Raw genomic sequence first — 21,726 nt, forward strand, 5'->3', positions numbered from 1 at the left:
CGTCACGCGATGATCGTCTCGCCGTGACGTTTGTCGCTGTCAGTTGAGCGTCACACCAGTGGATGAACCAAAGTTTTTGAATAGCAGGTACGCTCGTCGAGCGGTTTAATTCGCTCCCAACCCCATTAAACATTTCAAGCGTGTGCTAGAATAAGGGCGTAAGTCGCATGATCGATTTCTCTTCATCGATCCTCTCTTCTGTGAATAAAGGCGACAAGACGCAAGTTTATCAGTATTTTTTCACCTCAGGATGCAAGTTTGCATCGCTGCCTACACTGTAAACTCGGCATTACCCTTTAATGAGGGAAAAATACTCATTATTTGCTGATATATGGAAACGTCAAAATGATGGGTACTTTATTTTTTCAGATACAGAGTATTTTATACCCTTTTCTTTATTCCACGAACATACTCCTTAATGGGTGAAAAAAATTTTGCAGATGAAAAAAGTTTATTCTTCTAAATTTGGATAAATCAATGGTAGGTATTATTTCTTTCCCTGTAATGTTCTGATTATAAAGAAACAATCAAATTACAGGATACTTTTGCTGCCATACACATCCCGTATGCATGGGCTCATTCGCAAATTTCATAACGCTGGTGGGGGTGGGTGGGTGTCCTGGGGATGTTACAGCTCATACAAAATTCGAAAAACATTCATACAAAATGCGTTACGAGGGGGTGGGTGGGTATCGGAAATAGCCATTTTCAGCGTTATGAAATTTGTGAATAAACCCCATGTTCCGATGCACAAAATCGCCAAAAGTAGCTGCCCGTCCGTTTACCAGGCTAGTAACATCAACGAAAACTAATCAATTATCGTCCCGCATATGAATAATGATTATTTCAAGCGTGTGCTAGAATAAGGGCGTAAGTCGCATGATCGATTTCTCTTCATCGATCCTCTCTTCTGTTAATAAAGGTGACAAGATGCGGATTTGTTAGCATTTTTCACCTCAGGACGCTAGGCAGCAATGCAATCTTGCGTCCTGAGGTGAAAAAATGCTAACAAATCCGCATCTTGTCACCTTTATTAACAGAAGAGAGGATCGATGAAGAGAAATCGATCATGCGACTTACGCCCTTATTCTAGCACACGCTTGATTTGTAAATATTTGTCAAATAAAAATGATGTATATGTTAAAGTTTTTTTATTTTTTGGTATTTTGATGAATGAGAAAAAAAAACATAAAATTATATAGAATTATCATATATGGAAAAAGGGTAAATTTTACTCTGTTTCTCAGAACAAATGTTTTAAATAATGGGTAAAATTCACTCGTTGATATGACGTACAAGCCGTTTACTCTTTAATGAGTAAAGGCCCTTTACTCTTTTTATGAGTTAAACTAGTTTCTCACAAAAAGGGTACTTTTTTACCCCTTAAAGGGTACTTTGGTCTTACAGTGTAGCGTCCTCAAGTGAAAAATTGCTAACACACCCGCATCTTGTCACCTTTATTCACGGAAGAGAGGATCGGTGAAGAGAAATCGATCATGCGACTTACGCCCTTATTCTAGCACACGCTTGATTTGACAGTTCAACAGCCGACTAAATTGGTTGAAAAATCGGTCGATTGTTGCACCGACGCTTATGGAAGATTAACACAGGGATCAACCGAATATCACCCGATTTAATAGGGTGGGCCGACGCAATCCTACTAAATAGGTGGATACATCGGTATTTTAAGTAAAATCCAAGTAAGTTGACTTACTAAACATCAGATTTCCTCGGTCACCCAATTTTATCTAGCGATTAGTCAGTTGATCGCTGTGTTAAACTTCCATAAGCGTCGCTGCAACAATCGACCGATTTTTCAACTAATTTAGTCGGCTGTTGAACTGTCAAATGTTTAATGGGGAATCCAGCTTTTTACGAGCACTAATGGTTGCCGAAAACAGGCTCGCTTTCTGGTAGGGATTCAACGATTTGACGTTTAGCTTGGGTCCGTTCAATAGACCAATGCACGAGTTCACTAATTTGACGTTTGAGCAGTGCCGAATTCACTGGTTACCATAGTCACATAAACAACACGGCACCGCTCAAACGTCAACGAGTGAATGCGTGCATTGGTCCATAGAAAACGACCCAAGCCAAACGTCAAATCAACATGTCCCTACCAGAAATCGCGCCTGTTTGCGGCAGCCATTTGCGCTTTAAAAACCTGGATATTGCGGCGCTAGTTTTAAATCCACATCCAGCGGCGGCGGTAACGCGCATAAGATACGCGCGCAATTCAAACGCAACGTCAAAACTCAAGTAGGCTTGGATTTTTTTCGTTCTTCAAGGACGCAAATGTTTCAAATTTGCTTAATCTGAAACATTTGGTGATTATTATTATCACTGCGACGGTATTGTCTGTCTCGAGATAAATCCAATTAGGGTTCATTCAAATATTACGTAACGCAAAATTTGCTAATTTTAGACTCCCTCCCTCCCCCACGTAACAGCTTTTGTATGGAAAATTTTAAATTTTTGTATGGATTGTAACACTATGCTAGACCCCCTCCCTCCCCCTGTTGCGTTACGTAATATTTGAACGATCCCTTATAGCGATTATCTGCTTATGTCTTCAAAGATAAGCGCAGCGGTCACTGATCATACAGAACTTTCAACTTCAAAGCACAGTACATGGAATAGACAGCAAGTATCGTTTTCAGTGACTCCTGATATCTATTACAAATATATAATGCTGGTGAACCGGTTCTGCTTTCCGTTGCCGTTCCGCTATCATTGCGTTTGGGCCTTTTCAGCCTATGGACATGCCCTAAATCAACTGCAGCGATTTGCAGTAGACAGGATGTCTCGGGCCCGATCCATCTGACAAGCCAATCGAGCCCTCTGTCACCATAGAAGATGGTGTATCCATCGATGTCGATAACCTGGGCCACGGACATTCGATGTTGGGTTGATGCGTCTCTCTGTTTTTGATAACATTGCTGTTGTGAAGAGGCAAGGGATCATTCAAATATTACGTAACGCAAATTTTGTCATTTTAAGACCCCCTCCTTCCCTCACGTAACAGCTTTTGTATGGTAAATTTAAAATTTGTGTATGGACCATAACACATTGGAAGACCCCCTCCCTCCCCCTGCTGCGTTACGTAATATTTGAATGAACCCCAAGACAACCCAACTGCAGGTAAAAACTAAATGCAGCTCACTCAAATTTGAGTTCAAAGAACCTATATTTTGTGTAGTCTGATTTCTCCTTGTATGCCTTTTCATGTGACAGGCCCGTGCTTGCATTTGTTTACAAGGGCCCATTCACAAATTTCATAACGCTGAAGGGGGTGGGTGGGTGTCGAATATGGCCAGTTTTGGCGTTATGAAATTTGTGAATAAACCCCAACGGTGAAGGACAGGTACCAACACGGGATTGTCATTTCAATACAGACTATTCAGAATCAGGGAAATTTCTAAGGATTTTCCTTAGAAAAACTGTCAAAATGCTTCCGAATCAGCTGATATGAAACTTCTCGTGAAAAAGCTTTGGCGCAGTAAAAAGTTAGACTCGTCGAAGTTGTATTTTTCTTGGAATCTATGCGTGATTCCTAACTTCTGGAGTGGGTTTATTCACAAATTTAATAACGCTGAAAATGGCCATTTTCGACACCCACCCACTCCCTCATAACGCTTTTTCTATGAATATTTTTTAAATTTTGTATGAACCGTAGCGTCACGAGGACACGTTATGAAATTTGTGAATAGGCCCAAGCAGGCTTGATAGAAACTCTTCTGCAATGCAAAGAGGAGGCGATTTTGCCGTTTTTCTGGGAAGTGAAAACTGAACTCAAAATTTTCAACACAGATCCCCAAGCGATTCGAGTGACAGACAGTCCTCGGGGAGTTGTGATGGCGCTCTGTTTTGATGGAATTTTACTCTGTTGTGTTTTGTGCTGCATCTTCCTCGCTCATATTTCGTTGCCTCTCTGCATTTTTTTTTAGCATTTTTTCGCTCCTTCGCAAAGAGGCAAAGGCAGCACGCTGCTCTAGAGTATGTCACCGAACTATGATGATGCTGAGAAGTATTATCAAGCCTGTGTCTAACACTTCTTCTCCAGCAGTCAGGTTGGGCGATTGCCAATATTAAGTAATCCAAGATCTGTACTACTTAAGTATTCCATCAGAATGGATCCTCTCAAATTAATATCTGTAGCAACGATTGCTTCATCAATGAGTAAACATGCACGAGGCATGACATGCGAGTTCGCCATTTCATGTTTACTGAAAGTAGTAAAAACTGAGTCCACAAGGTTACCTAGATAGAAGTTCCCCTTACGAAAGTAAGGTTCTTGGACTAGCATCACTTGGGCTGTATCATTTTGCATGAGTCTACAAAAATTGATCATTGCTCTTCTTTTATACTGAAGATTGATCGGAGGTATCCTAACCGTAGCCACTACCCAAACTAGGCAGGATTAAGCTTTTTGTAATCTCAGCACGAAAAAGACCAGCATCGAAAAAACAGATAGGTATCTATTGAAAGTCGCCAAAGGCGAAAAATCACAGGACACACTATTTAAAACGCATAATGCGAATCCATATAGGTGAAAATTTAAACTAAATAACAACATATTCATAATCCCACTCAGGTTTCAGACTGAAGAAGGGCAGCCGATTATCTCGAAGAAAAACAAGGTCACCTGAACCATTGCTCCGGGTAGAACAGCAAGGGCTCAATACAGTGGAGGGTGCCCTGGTAACCCACAGGCTCCGTTTGCGGTTAGGTTTTATTTAGACCCCCTAACCATTCATTCCTAGGCGCGATACACATCACACCATGAATACTTTCCTGATTTCACCTCAATATTTACATCAGTCAGCTGTTCGCTGAAAAGTTTGCCAACGTTTTCAACGATGAGGGCATTACCGAGGACCAAGTAAGCCGCGCAGCCAGTTATGTTCCTCTGAATGGTCAATCGTTGAGTGCTATCGACGTACAATTCGACGCGATCATCAAGGCCACTTCAAAGCTGAAATCCTCAAATAATCCGGGGCCAGACGGTGTTCCCTCCGCACTCCTGAAAAAACACATCGACAACTTGCGAGTTCCTCTTCGTCATCTTTATCAAATGTCGCTTTCCAGTGGTACTTTTCCGTCCTGCTGGAAAACCGCAGTACATAAAAAAGGAAGTAAACGCGACGTGAATAACTTGCGGCGCTGTGTTCCGTCTCGAAGCTTTTCGAGCTTGTCGAGCTGTCTTCGTTCCAACAAGCGGCCGCGTATGTCGTTCCTCTTAAGGCCGAATACTAATTGGTTACGCAAGGCTGTTTCCAAATAGTTGGCGAAGTTGCATGTTACTGCGATTCGCCTGGGAGCAACTAGATACTCATCCACGGTCTCGTCTGGAGAAGCGGCGTATTTATCCCCTTGGCGTCGACATTTGAAGCGGAAGTTTTCACTTATTTCTAAGGGCTGCGGGTTAAAATGAGCTTCCAATGTATTCACTATTTGTTGATAGTCCATCTCACGTACGTTTTGCGGAGCTACCTTGTCACACGCAATCTCGTAGGTCTCCGGTCCCATAAGGTGTAGTAGAAGATTACGACGCAACACGGCATCGTTGACGTCATAAATCGCAAACGCAGTTTCCAACCTTTCGACCCACCTACACCATCGAATTTTCCGTCTGTCGTAGGGGTCAATGTGGAAGTTGGGTGGCAAAGCTCGAGCCCCAGCCGCAGGGATCACATTTGCTGGCAGCTCAGCGTTGTTTACCGGAACACCCGGATTCGCATTCTGCGCCATCCTCGTCGCCAATTCTGTTGTATCCGGGGTAAATCTGGACCGAAATCCGCAAACGGAACTGGACGCGTAATTAAAAGAACGGACTCGAATTCATACACGTTTATTCTTTGTTTACTCTTGAATACAATGACAATGTTTCTCGCACGGTTTTTAGAAAGAAAGGTCATGAGTTAAAGATAGGTATAGGCCTTTTCATGTGACAGATCCGTCTATGCATTTGTTTACATCGGTGGAGGACCGGTGCTAACACGGGCCCACAGACAAACAGACGTAACACTTAGAACAAATCGCGATCAAAATCATAGTCGAGAGAACATGTACGCCCAATGCTAAAATCGGCGTGTTTGGCCGATGGGCCAACAGGTGGCGCTAGTGTGTAAACGTCAAACACGAACAAAAACGATGCGAGCGCTGCGGGTGGTGGATTAACCACCTACAATATATTTGAATTGACCGTTAAAAAGGTGGTCGATGGAGAATGATGAGAGTGTGACGTCTGTTTGTCTGTGACGGGCCTGTCATTTTCATAGAAGAACTGTCAAAGTGCTTCCCGATCAGCTGATTTGAGACGTCATTTGAATAGGCCTATGTGCGATATTCTATTAGCGCAAGGTTAATTTAGTTACAGAGGTATGACAGGAACCTTTGCTCTCACACTGTCAGCAGTATCTCAGCCCCGACCAGCATGGTTTCACTGCGGGCCGGTCAACTACCACTAATTTACTGTGCCTCACATCCTACATCACTAATAGCATGACGGAACGTACGCAGACGGATGTCATATACACCGATCTCTCTGCTGCATTCGACAAGCTGGACCACGCTATCGCGATCGCAAAACTCGACAGACTTGGTGTCAGCGGCAATTTGTTATGTTGGTTCCGGACGTTGGCTTCAATTGGCGATTTCAAATCTAGTAGCTTTTCTGCTTCTTCTGGCATCCCACAAGGTAGCGCCCTTTGGGTCCGTTGATCTTTCTGTTGTATTTCAACGATGTTCATCTGCTTATCAAAGGTCCTCGTTTGTCTTACGCCGATGACCTAAAAATGTTCCTACAGATCCGCTCTACAACCGACTGCCACTTTCTGCAACAACAGATTGACGCTTTCGCTAACTGGTGCTCTGTTAATAGGATGGTAGTTAACCCAGTCAAATGTTCAATTATAGCGTTCTCACGACAGAAGCAGCCGACCCTATTCGCCTACAGTCTGTATGGGACGATTATCGAACGCGTTAACCACGTAAAAGATCTGGGTGTCATCATAGACTCACAATTGTCTTTCAGGCAGCATGTGTCGTACACCGTAGACAAGGCGTCCAGAACCCTTGGATTCATCTTCAGGATCGCCAAAAACTTCACGGACATCTACTGCCTAAAGTCGCTTTATTGCTCCCTCGTTCGTTCCACTCTGGAATATTGTTCTGTATACAATTCTGGTGTCCTGCATACAACAACGGCGCCGAGCGAATCGAGTCGGTTCAACGCCGTTTTCTACGTTTTGCGCTTCGCAAACTACCGTGGACGAATCCGTTCCGCCTACCTAGTTAGGCCCCAAGCACAATGTGAACGGCAACGCGGCACAACGGCAAAACGGCATGCCCATCTTGATCTACACTTTACTTATCAATCCAGTGTTGACTAAATCCTTTTCAACATTGACTTGACAAGTAGAGTGTAGCTCAAGATGGGCTTGCCGTTTTGCCGTTGTACCGCGCTGCCGCTCACATTGTGCTTGGGGCTTTACGAGAGCAGATGCCAACTAATAGATCTCGAGCTACTCCGCACGCGAAGAGACACAATCAGAGCTTTGACGATCGCCGATACGCTTCAGGGACGAATATTTTTTTTTTTTTTTTTTAAATCTTTATTAGAGTGTATTTTAACGCACGAGGGCTAGTTCTACACTTCAGGGACGAATAGACTGCGCATCAATCCTCGAACAAATCGACTTGAATGCTCGACCACGATTGCTCCGCAATAGTTCGCTCCTAAGGCTTCCCCTCCGACGGACGAACTACAGTACTAACGGTGGGATCAACGGATTACTGAAACTTTTCAACCGAGTCGCATCAATCTTCGACTTTCATCTCACTCGTGAGTTCTTACGTCGAAGATTTTCATCCTTTTTTGCTGGACGATACAACTGACAACGACTTTGAATGTGCTTCAGATTAAGTTTGAGCTCTTGACTTCCATATGTGTTATTTGTAGATCAATCAAGAAAGGTCAATCTTGTCTCGATTTGTATGTTTTTAACTACCAACATCATTGGGGCCTCACTTTGCCTGTTGATGTAACAAACAAATAAATAAATAAATAAATCAGGAGCACTAGCGCAATTACTAGAACACGTGTACCAATAGTGGTTCAAGCGGTGTTATGCTAATTATGTTTGGATGGGCATCTAATTCTGCCGAAAGAGGTGCACTTTGCGGAAAAGGACCACGTGATTATTGAGCTGAAATCGAATTCAGGTTAACTTCTGCGTTCATGGGTCCTCTCATGGCGTAGTGGTAACGCGCCCTAACTAGAGATCGATTTTCGATTCTCACTGAGAAGACGTGTAACTTTTTCGCAAAACTTCATATCAATTTGTCTTTTTAATCCAAACAAATAAATAAATAAATAAATCAGGAGCACTAGCGCAATTACTAGAATACGTGTACCAATAGTGGTTCAAGCGGTGTTATGCTAATTATGTTTGGATGGGCATCTAATTCTGCCGAAAGAGGTGCACTTTGCGGAAAAGGACCACGTGATTATTGAGCTGAAATCGAATTCAGGTTAACTTCTGCGTTCATGGGTCCTCTCATGGCGTAGTGGTAACGCGCCCTAACTAGAGATCGATTTTCGATTCTCACTGAGAAGACGTGTAACTTTTTCGCAAAACTTCATATCAATTTGTCTTTTTAATCCAAACAAATAAATAAATAAATAAATCAGGAGCACTAGCGCAATTACTAGAATACGTGTACCAATAGTGGTTCAAGCGGTGTTATGCTAATTATGTTTGGATGGGCATCTAATTCTGCCGAAAGAGGTGCACTTTGCGGAAAAGGACCACGTGATTATTGAGCTGAAATCGAATTCAGCACGGAGAAATATTTTTACCTAATTTTTGAGTTTACTTTACCCAAAATTAAGTATATCGATTATAGTTTCAACCCAAAATCTCTCGGTTTTCTCTTTCTCCCCCACGAATGTTGTCAAAAATAGAGAGAGCTGCATCTACCCAATGGGGGTACTTTGGCCCAATAAGCCAAATTTGGGTAAATGCAACTTTTCTTATGTTTGGGTCGAAAGAACTCAATTTTGCGTTAAATCAACCCAAAATTGAGTATATTTTTCTAATGAAATTAAAGCCAAACAACACATAACATATGTGGAACTTAGAAGTGGAAACGAGTTGAAAAGTTGTACCCACTTTCAGCTGCTGGCAAGTGGTATATCTAGTATAAAAGACATCGAACTGTCATTGTCAATTGTAAACAAAAACCATATGTTTCGAGCAGTAGACCAGTTGCTGCAAAGATTACTTACATTAAGATCGGGGGACGGTCGACAACGTTGGGAAGATATGTCTGAAGATAAAACAAAATTTATTTCTTCATAAAATGTAAATGCTTCCTGTCATACTATCCAATATTGATGCTTGATAACCACAGAATGTGATCGTTGCGAAAATATTGTTTCCTATAAAAAAAAACTTCCTGTTTCATAACGTGAAAAAGCTTTTGTTTTACAACATCCTTCCATACATAAGCCTAAAAAATACAATATGCTAGAAACAACATAGATACCTTATAAATTGACTCAATAATCTTGGATACGAGTTATAGTTAGATATAGTTATTTATAGTTATTTCCATTCCCGTCGTTGCTACTCTGGATATATGATATCTTTGATTCATTTCAAAACAATGTCGATTGATGTATTGGTAGTATAACTCTTTTGACATTTCGATGTCCTTATACCAGCATGCAAATACTAAAGTGGGTGCCACTTTTTGAATTCGAGTTCCACTTATGTTATGTGCAAACAACCTAGTGGGGACCTTGGAAATTTAGCCAAAATTGAGTTATTGGGCTCAACTACGGAATTGCGTTGAAACAACCCAAAATTGAGTTGAATTCCGTCTCCGTGAGGTTAACTTCTGCGTTCATGGGTCCTCTCATGGCGTAGTGGTAACGCGCCCTAACTAGAGATCGATTTTCGATTCTCACTGAGAAGACGTGTAACTTTTTCGCAAAACTTCATATCAATTTGTCTTTTTAATCCAATTTATGTAATGTTTAACTTTCGGCAGTTGTTAAACTTCCACTCGGCTGGTTAGCCGTAAACCACGATTCATAATTAAAAACAAGTACGTTATGTTATTTTTTGCTATTGATACCGGCACCCTAAAAATTATTATAGGGACACGCATTGCGTTGTGTAATTTCATTTATTTCAGTTGAATTTATGTAGATGAGAAAGCTTCAAATTCCATAACGTCTAGAAATTTTAGAGAAGTGTTGTCTGATACTCTTCAATTACGTATTTAATCTTCCGAATGGCCAGGTCCACATCTTCGTCGGTAAGATTTGTGTAAATCACAATCCGTGCAAATGACCAGTCGCGTGCACTCAGCTTGACGCTTATGCCCTTACCGGAGGCATCAGTGAGTCCTTTCTCGATTTCCTCCGGCATTACTTCCTTTAGTCGATTGGCAAGATCACACGACTTGATTTTAGGGGTCAGTATTTGTACCATCAGAATGTTTGAGTGGAGGTTCTTCAGATCGACCGTGAATAACGGACTGTTCATAGTGTGAATAGCTTCAGCGATCTTCCTGGTACGGTCGTGGTCCAAGGCTAGCTTGGGTACAATCTCATCCAAAGCCACCAACGCTGCCGCTGCTAGGAATCCCACCTGCCTCATTCCACCACCGAGGGCTTTGCGCAGACGATGGGCTCTGAAATGGAGATAAATATAATATATTATGTTTGTTTTTTTATTTTGAGATAATTAATATTTAGTTGAAAAAAAAAAAACAAATCCTAATCTAAATGGGCTAAAATATACAAGCTGATGTACAATACAACAATATATTTTATCCTTGCCTTTGTAATAACTTGTGAACGGTTGAGAGAAATATTTCCCAAATTATGATAGACTATCGCCCCTTTGAGGCGAGAGGATCCTAAAGCCCTGTCCCAATTTTAGTGCCAAACGCTTATGTTTTGGCCAAAAACACATTTTTACTCAATTTTTTAATGTTTTTCATTTGTTTAAGTACAAAACACATTTTGTTTTATGTTTGAATAGGTTTTGTCACACCCCTTGATTTAAACTCAAATTTTGGGTGTATTTTGTTTTCCGTGTCCCTTCCGAAATGTCAGATAGGAACAACCCCAGTGTTAAAACTAAAACCCCTTGTGGTATTTTCGTCGACTAAGCGAACGTCAAACATGATCTCAAGTGTCAAGGTTCATTTATGGATCCAATTTTTAAATTAAAGTTTTAATATGACATATCCGTTATTTGAGCCGGAAAAAATGCGAAAGTAGTTGCAGTAACATGCTCTTTCATGTTAATAAATAAAAACAAGATTTCATCAAACATTTTAGGACCCTATTGGGTTCATTTTTGTAATCAATGTATATAATGTACGTGATTAGTTCGAATTTGTTCGGAATATACTTTTTAATGTTCCTAAAACGAATAATTTATGTTGAAATTAAAATGTTTCGACATAAATTAATTCGAGTTATTCTATATTTATTCAGACAAATATTTTTAGAAATACTTATAGACTTAGAATTCTTCAATCGGATTTCAGCTGCAATGATGTCAAATAGTAGTAGGGTTGTGGGTGTTGATGTTGATCAACAAAGGTTCCCCAAAACCAAAAATCGACTTTCGATTATATGAAAATGTATAGGTCTATTCAAAATGAATCGTTGTGTAATATTTCAAATGCAATCGATAACTAAGATATCGGTACCGTAAAACGGGGTAACTTTGATAATGCGGGTAACTTTGATAGTGCGAGACCCCCAACATACTAAACGAAATAACGAAGTTTCTGTCAATTAGTTAAGAAAAACGAATGCAAAAGTGAAGAGTATTAATATGACACTTAATGTCAAAGCTATTTTCGTTGGAATCAAGTGCATTTGAGGATTTTTATGCAAATATTAAAAATTTACAAGATTTTAGCATTTTTGCAACGCTTACAAACAATCTGTTCTACGACCACTATTTGATAAAGTCATAATGAGTTCGTCACTTACCTATGATAGCCTAGTTATAGTAGAACATGAATTCGGTCTCAAATCTCTTAACGAAAATCATGTTTACAAACTGGGACCATTTTTGTAATCTAAGTCAGAAATTTCCATACAGAGTTAAACGCCTAGAGGTATGCAACGCCCTATAAATGTTCCGTAATTTATTCAATCTTGTTCGATTTATACTCCATTATCAAAGTTACCCCAAAACAGAAAACCGACTTTCGATTATATGAAAAATTATATATCCATTCAGAATAAATCTTTTGGCAATCTATCAAGTGCAATCGATAGCTAGGATGTCAGTACTTGTTTTAAAAATATAAATTGTAATTCTTTGAAACAGCATGCATAAATATTGAAGTTTTCTTCGAAAAAACTATCAAAGTTACCCCGTTTTACGGTATCGTATTACTTTCGTTGCTGGAAGAAGTATTGAATATTTGTGTATTCTAATTTCAAGAATTTTATTTTGTATTTTTGAAAGAAGTACTGATATCTTAGTTATCGATTGCAGTTGAAAGATTGCATAACGAACCATTTTGAATGCACCTATAATTTTCCATATAATCGGGGTAACTTTTATACCGGATACCCCCGTTGGTTTGACCATATCTAATCTAAACACTTTTAACTTGTACCCCGCTAATTTGCACATCGTTCAGATTAAATCTTGTTCAAAGGTCATTTAGCTCATAGAACGGAGTAAAGTGAAATGGAACGCTGTGGAACGGAACGCAGAATCAAATCAAAAAAGTAAAAGAGGTAACCAGAAGCACGGTTCTAGGGTGACTAAATGTGGTGGTTTGCATGAGGTACCGTTCAAATTGACGGGGGTGCACGGTAATAGGCATTATTGTAGGTGGAACTGGATTGGAGAATGTTAATACAAAACGTTGATTATGTATTAAAGTACAGAATTTATAGAAAATACAAAAGAGTTTAGAGTTGAAAAATACTCTAATTTTATATGGCTAAAACAAAAAAATGACAAATTTTAGGAGTGTTTTTGAAATGATAGTAATTTAGGCTCGAGGAGGACCTGCAAGCACTTGGAGTCTTCGAACGTCGGGTACTTAGGACGATCTTCGGCGGTGTGCAGGAGAACGGTGTGTGGCGGCGAAGGATGAACCACGAGCTCGCCCAACTCTACGGTGAACCCAGTATCCAGAAAGTGGCCAAAGCTGGAAGGATACGATGGGCAGGGCATGTTGCAAGAATGCCGGACAGCAACCCTGCAAAGATGGTGTTCGCTTCGGATCCGGTTGGTACAAAAAGGCGTGGAGCGCAGCGAGCTAGGTGGGCGGATCAAGTGCGTATCGATTTGGCGAGCGTGGGGCAGAACCGAGGATGGAGAGATGCGAACCGAGTATTGTGGCGTGAAATTGTTGATTCAGTGTTATCTGTGTAGATGTTAACTAAATAAATGAAATAAATGAATGGAATTTAGGCATATCTGGAATCTGAAAATGAAAGTATTTCACTCCCAGTCGTTGGGGACAATGAAACATTGCAGTTTGTTTTCGATAAAACCGCAAATTTAGGGCTAAATCAAATTAATCATATTAAAAACAGACAAAACTGTTATTTGGATTTCTTATTGACAAACATTTACGAAGATTTCTGTGTAATTGAGTCATTGAATCCATTATGGAAAAATGAAGCGTTTCACACAGCAATCGAATATTCCCTATTCATCCATAAAAATGCAAGACCAAACGACTATGAATACGAGGAAGCCTTTGAATACAAATCAGCAGACTATGAAAAAAATAAATGTAGATTAAATAGAAATAATCAGAAATGAAGGAAATATCGAAACTGCTGCATACACATTCAATGAAATTGTACTAGAAATCATAAAACAAGAAATTCCTTTCAAAGAAATACGGCGAAACCTCAGTACAAAAAATCCAATATGGTATAACAACCACATAAAAAATCTGAAAAATCCTAATCCCTTGAATCTAGAATCTTCCCAAAAATATGGAAAAGCTCCTTTTTAGTGCCTATTTTTAAATCTGGCCGAAAATCTGACATACGTAATTATCGTGGTATTGCCATTATCTCTTGTATTCCTAAACTTTTCGAGTCAATTGTCAACGAAAACTATTTCTTCAAATCAAAAATAGAATTACTGACACACAATATGGCTTCTTTGAAGGTCGCTCGACCTCAACAAATTTACTTCAATTTGTTGACTATTCATTGAATGCAATGGACAATGGAAACCACGTAGAAGCTCTTTATACGGACTTTAGCAAGGCATTTGATCGCATAGACATACCAATGCTACTTTTCAAACTAAGAAAAATTGGAATCGAGCCAGGACTGCTGAAGTGGCTTGAATCGTATTTAACTGACCGCCAACAAATAACAAAATTCAAAGGAAACAAATCAAAACCAATTCAAGTCACTTCGGGTGTCCCTCAAGGCTCTCATTTGGGACCTCTTCTTTTTATTATGTATGTAAACGACATTTTCTTCATTTTCAATAAACTCTACCTGGGAATGAGAAATGAAGAAGACATCAATGGATTCCGCAATGAAATAGAAAAATTCTACATATGGTGCAAAAAAAGCCTATTAGAACTGAATGTAAAAAAATGCAACCTAATATCATTTAGCAGAAAAAGAACAACACCACGAATTTCAATTTCATTAGGAAATCAAAATGTAGAAAAATGTGAAAGAGTAAGGGACTTAGGAGTAATCTTAGACTCTAAGCTTTCTTTCGTAGACCACTACAATACAATAATTCACAGGGCTAGTAACATGCTAGGGTTCATAAAACGTTTCTGCTACAACTTTCATGACCCATACACAATTAAAACTCTATATATTGCATATGTAAGATCAATCATGGAATACTGCAGCATTGTATGGTCTCCTTTCTCAATCACACACGAAGAAAGATTAGAATCTGTACAAAAACAATTTCTACTAGGTATATGCTCTTTGTAAAATAGGTTGGACATCATTTCCACTTCCACCCTACAAAGCACGCTGCATGCTTATTGACATATAAACTTTGAAAGAGCGGCGTGAAATCGCAAGAGTTTCATTTGTAAATGATATCGTTTCGCAACGTATTGATTCAATTCAAAATTAAATTTCTACGTTCCTTCTAGGCAACTACGAAATCGTAACTTATTCTTGACAAATCATCATCGAACAAATTATGCCAAAAACGGGCCTCTAAATCAAATGATGGCCATTTACAATCAACATTGCGAAACTATTGACTTTACCATGTCTCGGCAAAATCTAAAAACATACTTCAAATCCATTAGAAACTTTAGACACCATTCTGGGTTAGAGATTTCAGAGACCTTTCATCAAAAGTAAAGACTTTTAAGAGACCAATTCTCTAAAAAGACAAATTCTCTTAAAAGAAACCTGCTACCATTCCTAGATATAGTAATCCTGTACTAATCAAATATAGAGATATTTAAAACGTCGATCACGTTTTGGTAGGTCGATAAAATTTTATAATCGAAAGGATTCTCACTGAACAGCTTGAATAGCGTTTTTATAGCGGTGCAACCGATTTTTTTTCGATTCTAAAGAAGTTTCTTGCCATTTTTTTTGTCGGGATTCAATCCACTTCGACCATGAATTTGATCTATTGTGGTAAGTTTCTTGCCCTGGTTGTGATTGTGATTGAAATTCCCTGAGAATGATAGGTTTTTCAGGTTTTTCTAGGTAGTAGACACCCTGAAAATCAAATGAATTGCCGTAACGTAAAGTAAATAGGGCGTTGCATTCCTTAATATGGAAATTTCTGACTTTGTTTACAAAAATGGACCAAATTTTTTAAAATGCTTTTCCCTAAGAGATTTGAGTTCAAATTCAAGTTTTACTATTACTTTGCCATCAAGAAGTGATAAACTCATTGTAACTTAAACATATAGTGATCGTAGAACAGATATATTTGAGCGTTTCAAAAATGCTAAAATCTCATCATTTTCCTAAATTTGAATATAAAGTTTCAAACATTACGATTCCACTGAAAATGGCTGTGAGATGAAGTGTTAAACTACAGTACTGACTCGATTTTGTCAGCCCCTGATTTTGTTTGCTCTCGATTTTGTCTACCCCCGGTTTTGTCAGCTTTATGACCCGATTTTGCAAGCCTATTTTAAATATATCATTAAATTGCCTTCGTCATGGTTTACCACGTTTACAGTAATACTGATGAGGATGTTCGATGTCATGCACGCATGGGCGTAGCCAGAGGGGGGCAATGTCAATGCCTCCTGCCCACTGTACGATAGAACATTTTTACTACGGGAATTATTCTTGAGTTTGAATTCTTCAAGGATTGTCTTCAGCTCTCGTATTTATTCAATAATTACGTCATGATAGATTATAGAACTTATAGAGTCTATCAAACAATCAGATTTTTCGAAACATCTTGCCAGAAATTATTCGATGGCATTATCAACAACCCGCAATGGAGATATGCATAGACAAGTAGTCGAAAAATGGAAAAATGAATTTCATAAGATCTCGATTATCAGTAAATCGTGCTTCGTTACTTAGCAACCTGATAAATATTGGTTAAAATTGAAAAACACAGCCGAGTTCACGAAAAAGAAACTAGGTGTGTAGGTTCACTCATGAATTCCTCCAGAATTTCTCTTAATATTGTGTATTTCTTTCACTACTGAACTGCGAAGTGCGGCTTCATAAGTGCGAAAGTGTGAATAAAAGTGCGGGATTGCGTTGAATACTGTTGGTGTCTTCAGAGCACTTCATCTTTGATTTTCGAAGAATACGTCCCCCAAAGACACCTACCCGATTTGATGCAAGCCATTGGTAACCGAGTGTGTAGCTGCTTGTTTCTAAGCAAATGAATGGCTCAGGATGGAAACTATCACCATTGGGAGATACTAATAAAGAAATTAAAAAAAACATTGGGAGATAGAGGAGGATCTTCTCTTCATCGTAGCATTGTTGAACAACACAGGTTATGCGAGAATTGTGCACTTTTATTATCGTTTCCGCACTTGTAAAAACTTTTGCGATAGTCCAGTGGTGAAAGAAATGCGTAATACTACTTAAAAACTTATTCTATGGAAAACTGATGATTTTTTTTTATCAAAAATATTCATGAAATAATTTTATAAATTGTTCCGGAAATATACTGGCTACATTCAAGAGATTTTTCAAAGTATTCGTTCAAGATTAAATTTCTTCATGCATTCCCTCTTGAACTTGTCCAGAAACTACACCCGGAAATCATATGAAGTAATTTTAATTTATAAGGAATGACTTGATTTACTCTAACTTCTTGTTACATTTTTTCGTGTTTTTTTTCAGTGATATCTCGAAATATGCCTTACAAATTTGCTCCTAATGTTATATTGGGATTCTGGTTTGAATAATTCTATAAGCTCTAGAAAGAATCCCTTCAAAATTACATTTTGTTGAATACTATAAGAATTTTTTTACAATAATTCCAGGTCAAATTCTTGATGAAATGCCTGTAAGATTTCTGAAGTAATTCTATAAACATCTTAAAAACACTTCTGCATGAATTTCAAAATACTTTTTAGGAAAAAATTTGTAGCAATTTCCAATTGAAACATTCTATGAATTATACTTAAAAGAATTCCAAGAAAACCTTCGAGGCTATTATTGACGCCACTTTGAAAAATTTTCTACAAAAAGACTTAAATTGCCGATCAAAGGGAACACTACGAATCGAATCTTCAGAATTTTTCCAATAAGTAATACTTCAGGAAGTTAAATGGGCCTGTTACTCAAGACACGTTTAGGACGAAAAGTAGAGTGGATATCCTGCATAGTTTTATGGTTCATGCAAAAAGGGTGCATAACACTGCCATAGATCGCTTCGGCGCGAAATTTAAGAATGAAATTGTGAGGGCCGCTCTTCTCCTTCTTGATTCACAAAAAACCTGGATGCGCTCATGTCCCTCGCCCCCATAAAAGTCTATGTAGGTTGTGAACGTGGTTCATAAGCAAATATTAACACGTCAAAATTTGAAAAACAGAAAAAAAATCACCTGATTTTGTCAGGTTTCCCATTTTATCAGCCTAAAATTAATCGAAGGCTGACAAAATCGAGAGTATTACTCTTTACATTTGTATTTGTTTTGCTTATCTAATTAACAGAAATTATGCCATTGTGTTAAGTATGTTGAGGGTCCCGCACTATCAATGTTACCTGAATTATCAAAGATACCCCGTTTTACAGCACTTGTCTTAAAAATATAAAACAAGAGTTTCTAAGAAAAAAAGGTGAAATATTCATTTTTTTTTCCAAATAACTATCAAAATTACCCCGTTTTACGATGCACACTCAAGCAATTCGGTTAAAATACTGGGTTCTTGGACTACCGAAAAATGAATGAAATGGCAGCTAATGAATAGGGGAAATGGTGACAAAATAAACGGGGGTGGTAAAACGAAAACCGTGCTTTTTACCGAGAAAAAACAAGTTTGATTGAATTTTTATCACTTATGATACGGAGGTCAATTGAAGTGAAAATATTAACAAAAACTAAGATTTAAGAAAACTACTTTTGAAAATTAGAACTGACGTTACTTTTAGCGCAAGGGTCTTGAGGTTTTTCAGTGAGGTGAATATCATTATGACATGATGTCAAATTCAATACCTTTAGATTTCTTTTTGAATGGGTTACAATTATTAATGGATTTATTTTCGGGAATGCAATGAAAACTTTCAAAACTATTTGTTCAAGTTTTTTGCATGATATTCATTTTACCACCAACAGCTGTTCATTATACCCACATAGTGCAGGTAAAATGATCGTTTGCATCGTTATTTGCTAGCAAAAAAAAATGTGAAAATTTAGCTATTTCAATCTGAATTCGTGTCGCTGGTATAGATAATATCCCTAATTTTGATGTTGTGCGATAGAACTATACAAATTCCTCGTTTTTCTATCAGAAACAAGATGATATCCTTAAGGTGTTCATTTTACCACTCATTCCCCTAAGTCTAATCGATGGGGGATGTAAGGTTAATAGAGTAAGGTGGGGCAAAAGTTCGACCTTAGTGGTATAATCAAAGTTTCCAAGAAAACAATAGCAGTTAAAACAAAACAAATACCATACAGTGAACCTTCAATATATTGGCTATAATTTTGCTGAACAAACTTGTGTCCAAATATTTACCCATTTTTAGTTATAACAGTTTCAAAATGTATTGTCTTATTCGAACTTTTGCCCCACCGGTGGGGCAAGAGTTCGAATCTAGTGTGGGGCAAAAGTTCGCTGGCTAAAACACTAAATATCGATCCTTTTATGACAGGCATACTTTACACCAGCCGTAAACTTAAGTTTGCCGAAAAATGCACACTAAATTTTCATCACAAAATTGCCCAAAACCGGGTTAATTGTAATATACTCAAAAATAGCAGTTTTTCGCAAAACTAAGTGGAAATGTAAAATTTTGGTGACAGTTTTCACACGATCAGACAAATTTAACTAAATTTAAAGATAATATGTGGATTTTAGGCAATTTGAAATTTTTTCCGTGATTTTATACATGGATCGAACTTTTGCCCCGCTGATTCGAACTTTTGCCCCACTATGAGCCAAAAATTGTTTTCAAGCATTTATGCAAAATCTAATACACGTCAAAGCAACCTTATGATAGGCCTAGAAACGCCCTTAAATAAAATATTGAAAAAGGTTTTATCTTCAATTGGTTCCATGCAAAGAAAGTTTGACCAAAAATTACAATATTCACGTCGAAAAACAACAAATAGCCATAACTTTTCCAAATCTCAATCAATTTTTATGATATTTGGAGTAAAAGTCTCTTACTTGAATAGCATTCGAACCACAATGACATTTATAAGATTTGTTTTGAATTGAGCTAAAAATCATAAAAAGAAACTCTTACCCCACTCGAACTTTTGCCCCACTTTACTCTATTTGTGGAAGCGCTGATAGAACGCTAAACTTAGAAGCAAGCTCTGTCCCAGTTAACATGCAACGCCAGAAAAAAAATGCTCTTGAAGTTATCGAGAGCTCGAAAACCATGTTCAGCTGGTCAATTCGTACCATTCAGTAATTCAATAGAAGAACGATTGAATGTTCGTCCCACAGCTCGCGTAATTGGGTGCCCATTATCTACCATAGCCAGTGATTAAAAACAACTCAACTTACTGCTTAATAAAATCCTTCGATCCAACCAGCATTGATCCGACTGGGCAGGCCAGACTTTTGCTCAGACAGAAGCAAACCGAGTCGACATCGCGCACCACACGGGAAACCGGTACCTTCAAGTGCTCCGCTGCGTTGAATACGCGTGCTCCATCCATGTGAAGTTTGATTGACTTCTCCTTGCAGATATTCGATAGATCTTCCATCCACTGCAACGGCAGTACTTTTCCACCGCACATGTTGTGGGTGTTTTCGATCAACACCAGTTCCGTATTCGGTTCGTGGATATCAAATCCACGGAACTTGTTACGCAGTTCATCCAGGCAAAATGTCCCATCCGGTTTGTTCTTGATGTTGTTCAGCAGTACACCGGCTAGCTGGGCCGATCCTCCTTGCTCGTAGAGGAACACATGTGCCATATCTCCGACTATCGCCTCCGATCCTCGTCGGTTGCAGTGAACCATCACGGCCAGGAGATTGCCCATGGTACCACTCGGCACAAACAGCGCTGCCTCCTTGCCAAGCAGAGCAGCCGCACGCCGTTCGAGTTCGTTCACCGTGGGGTCCTCACCGTAGACATCATCCCCTACGGCGGCTTCGTACATGGCCTTGCGCATGGTGGCCGTCGGAACACTTACGGTGTCCGATCGGAAGTCCACTACGCGAACCGACGAAACGGTTGGATCCGATGTTCCATTACTAGTTGCATACATTGCTGTAGAAGTTTGATTTTTCCTTGCACTTGAAATTTGTCGAAATTCGCCACTGATGGAGCACGCCTTACTGTGAGCGGAGTTTGTTATCAACTGATTCTCAACCTTTGCGAGAACACCGTACAAATACTAACCATGATGATCTGCTGTGACTAATTTGGTATACGTGTGGTCTAGATTGGTGAGACACGATAGCGGTGAGAGCATATTACTTGAACGATTTTGTACAACAATAATGTGTCTCTGCAAACAGGCAATAAATGAACTGAATTATCAGCAACAAACAGTCCTGTCCAGTAGATCAAACGTGTCTTAATTTAAATTCGCAAATAATGGCTTTGGTTGTGTGGTGCGTTCTCGAATCAGATGTTATATCATGTCTATAGATACATCGTATGCGCGCATGTGCGTTTGAATTACGAGAGAGAGAGAAGAGAATTTGGTTTGGTACGTACAGTCGCCCCACAGTTATGGATAACTTATAGATATGAATCAGTGTTGTATTAGCATAGTATCACAGACAAACAGACGTCACACTCTCATCGATGTCTATCGACCAACTTTTTAACGATCGATTCGAATATCTGGTAGGTGGTTAATCAACCACCCGCAGCGCTCGCGTCGTTTTTGTTCGTGTTTGACGTTTACACACTACCGCCACCTGTTGGTCCATCGGCCAACTACAGTGTTTTTAGCATTGGGCGTACATGTTTTCGCGACTATGATTTTGATCGCAATTTGTTCTAAGTGTTACGTCTGTTTCTCTGTGATAGCATTGCATAGCATAGCATGAATGACTGTGTAAACCGTTGAGTGGCTTTACAA

At 39.0% G+C, this 21,726-nt stretch overlaps 1 protein-coding gene across 1 annotated transcript; it reads right to left on the minus strand.

Moving 5' to 3' along the window:
- Positions 1-10,178: 10,178 nt before the first annotated feature.
- LOC5567076 (probable low-specificity L-threonine aldolase 2) lies at positions 10,179-21,024 on the minus strand. Its single transcript, XM_001651422.2, has 2 exons — positions 20,192-21,024; positions 10,179-10,707 (listed from the first exon to the last, which is right to left on the minus strand). Exons 1-2 carry the CDS (start codon positions 20,899-20,901, stop codon positions 10,257-10,259), a joined length of 1,161 nt encoding a protein of 386 aa, XP_001651472.2. The 5' UTR covers positions 20,902-21,024; the 3' UTR covers positions 10,179-10,256.
- Positions 21,025-21,726: the final 702 nt, after the last annotated feature.

The sequence above is a fragment of the Aedes aegypti genome, chromosome 1 (assembly GCF_002204515.2).
Source record: "Aedes aegypti strain LVP_AGWG chromosome 1, AaegL5.0 Primary Assembly, whole genome shotgun sequence".
Taxonomy (NCBI): domain Eukaryota; kingdom Metazoa; phylum Arthropoda; class Insecta; order Diptera; family Culicidae; genus Aedes; species Aedes aegypti.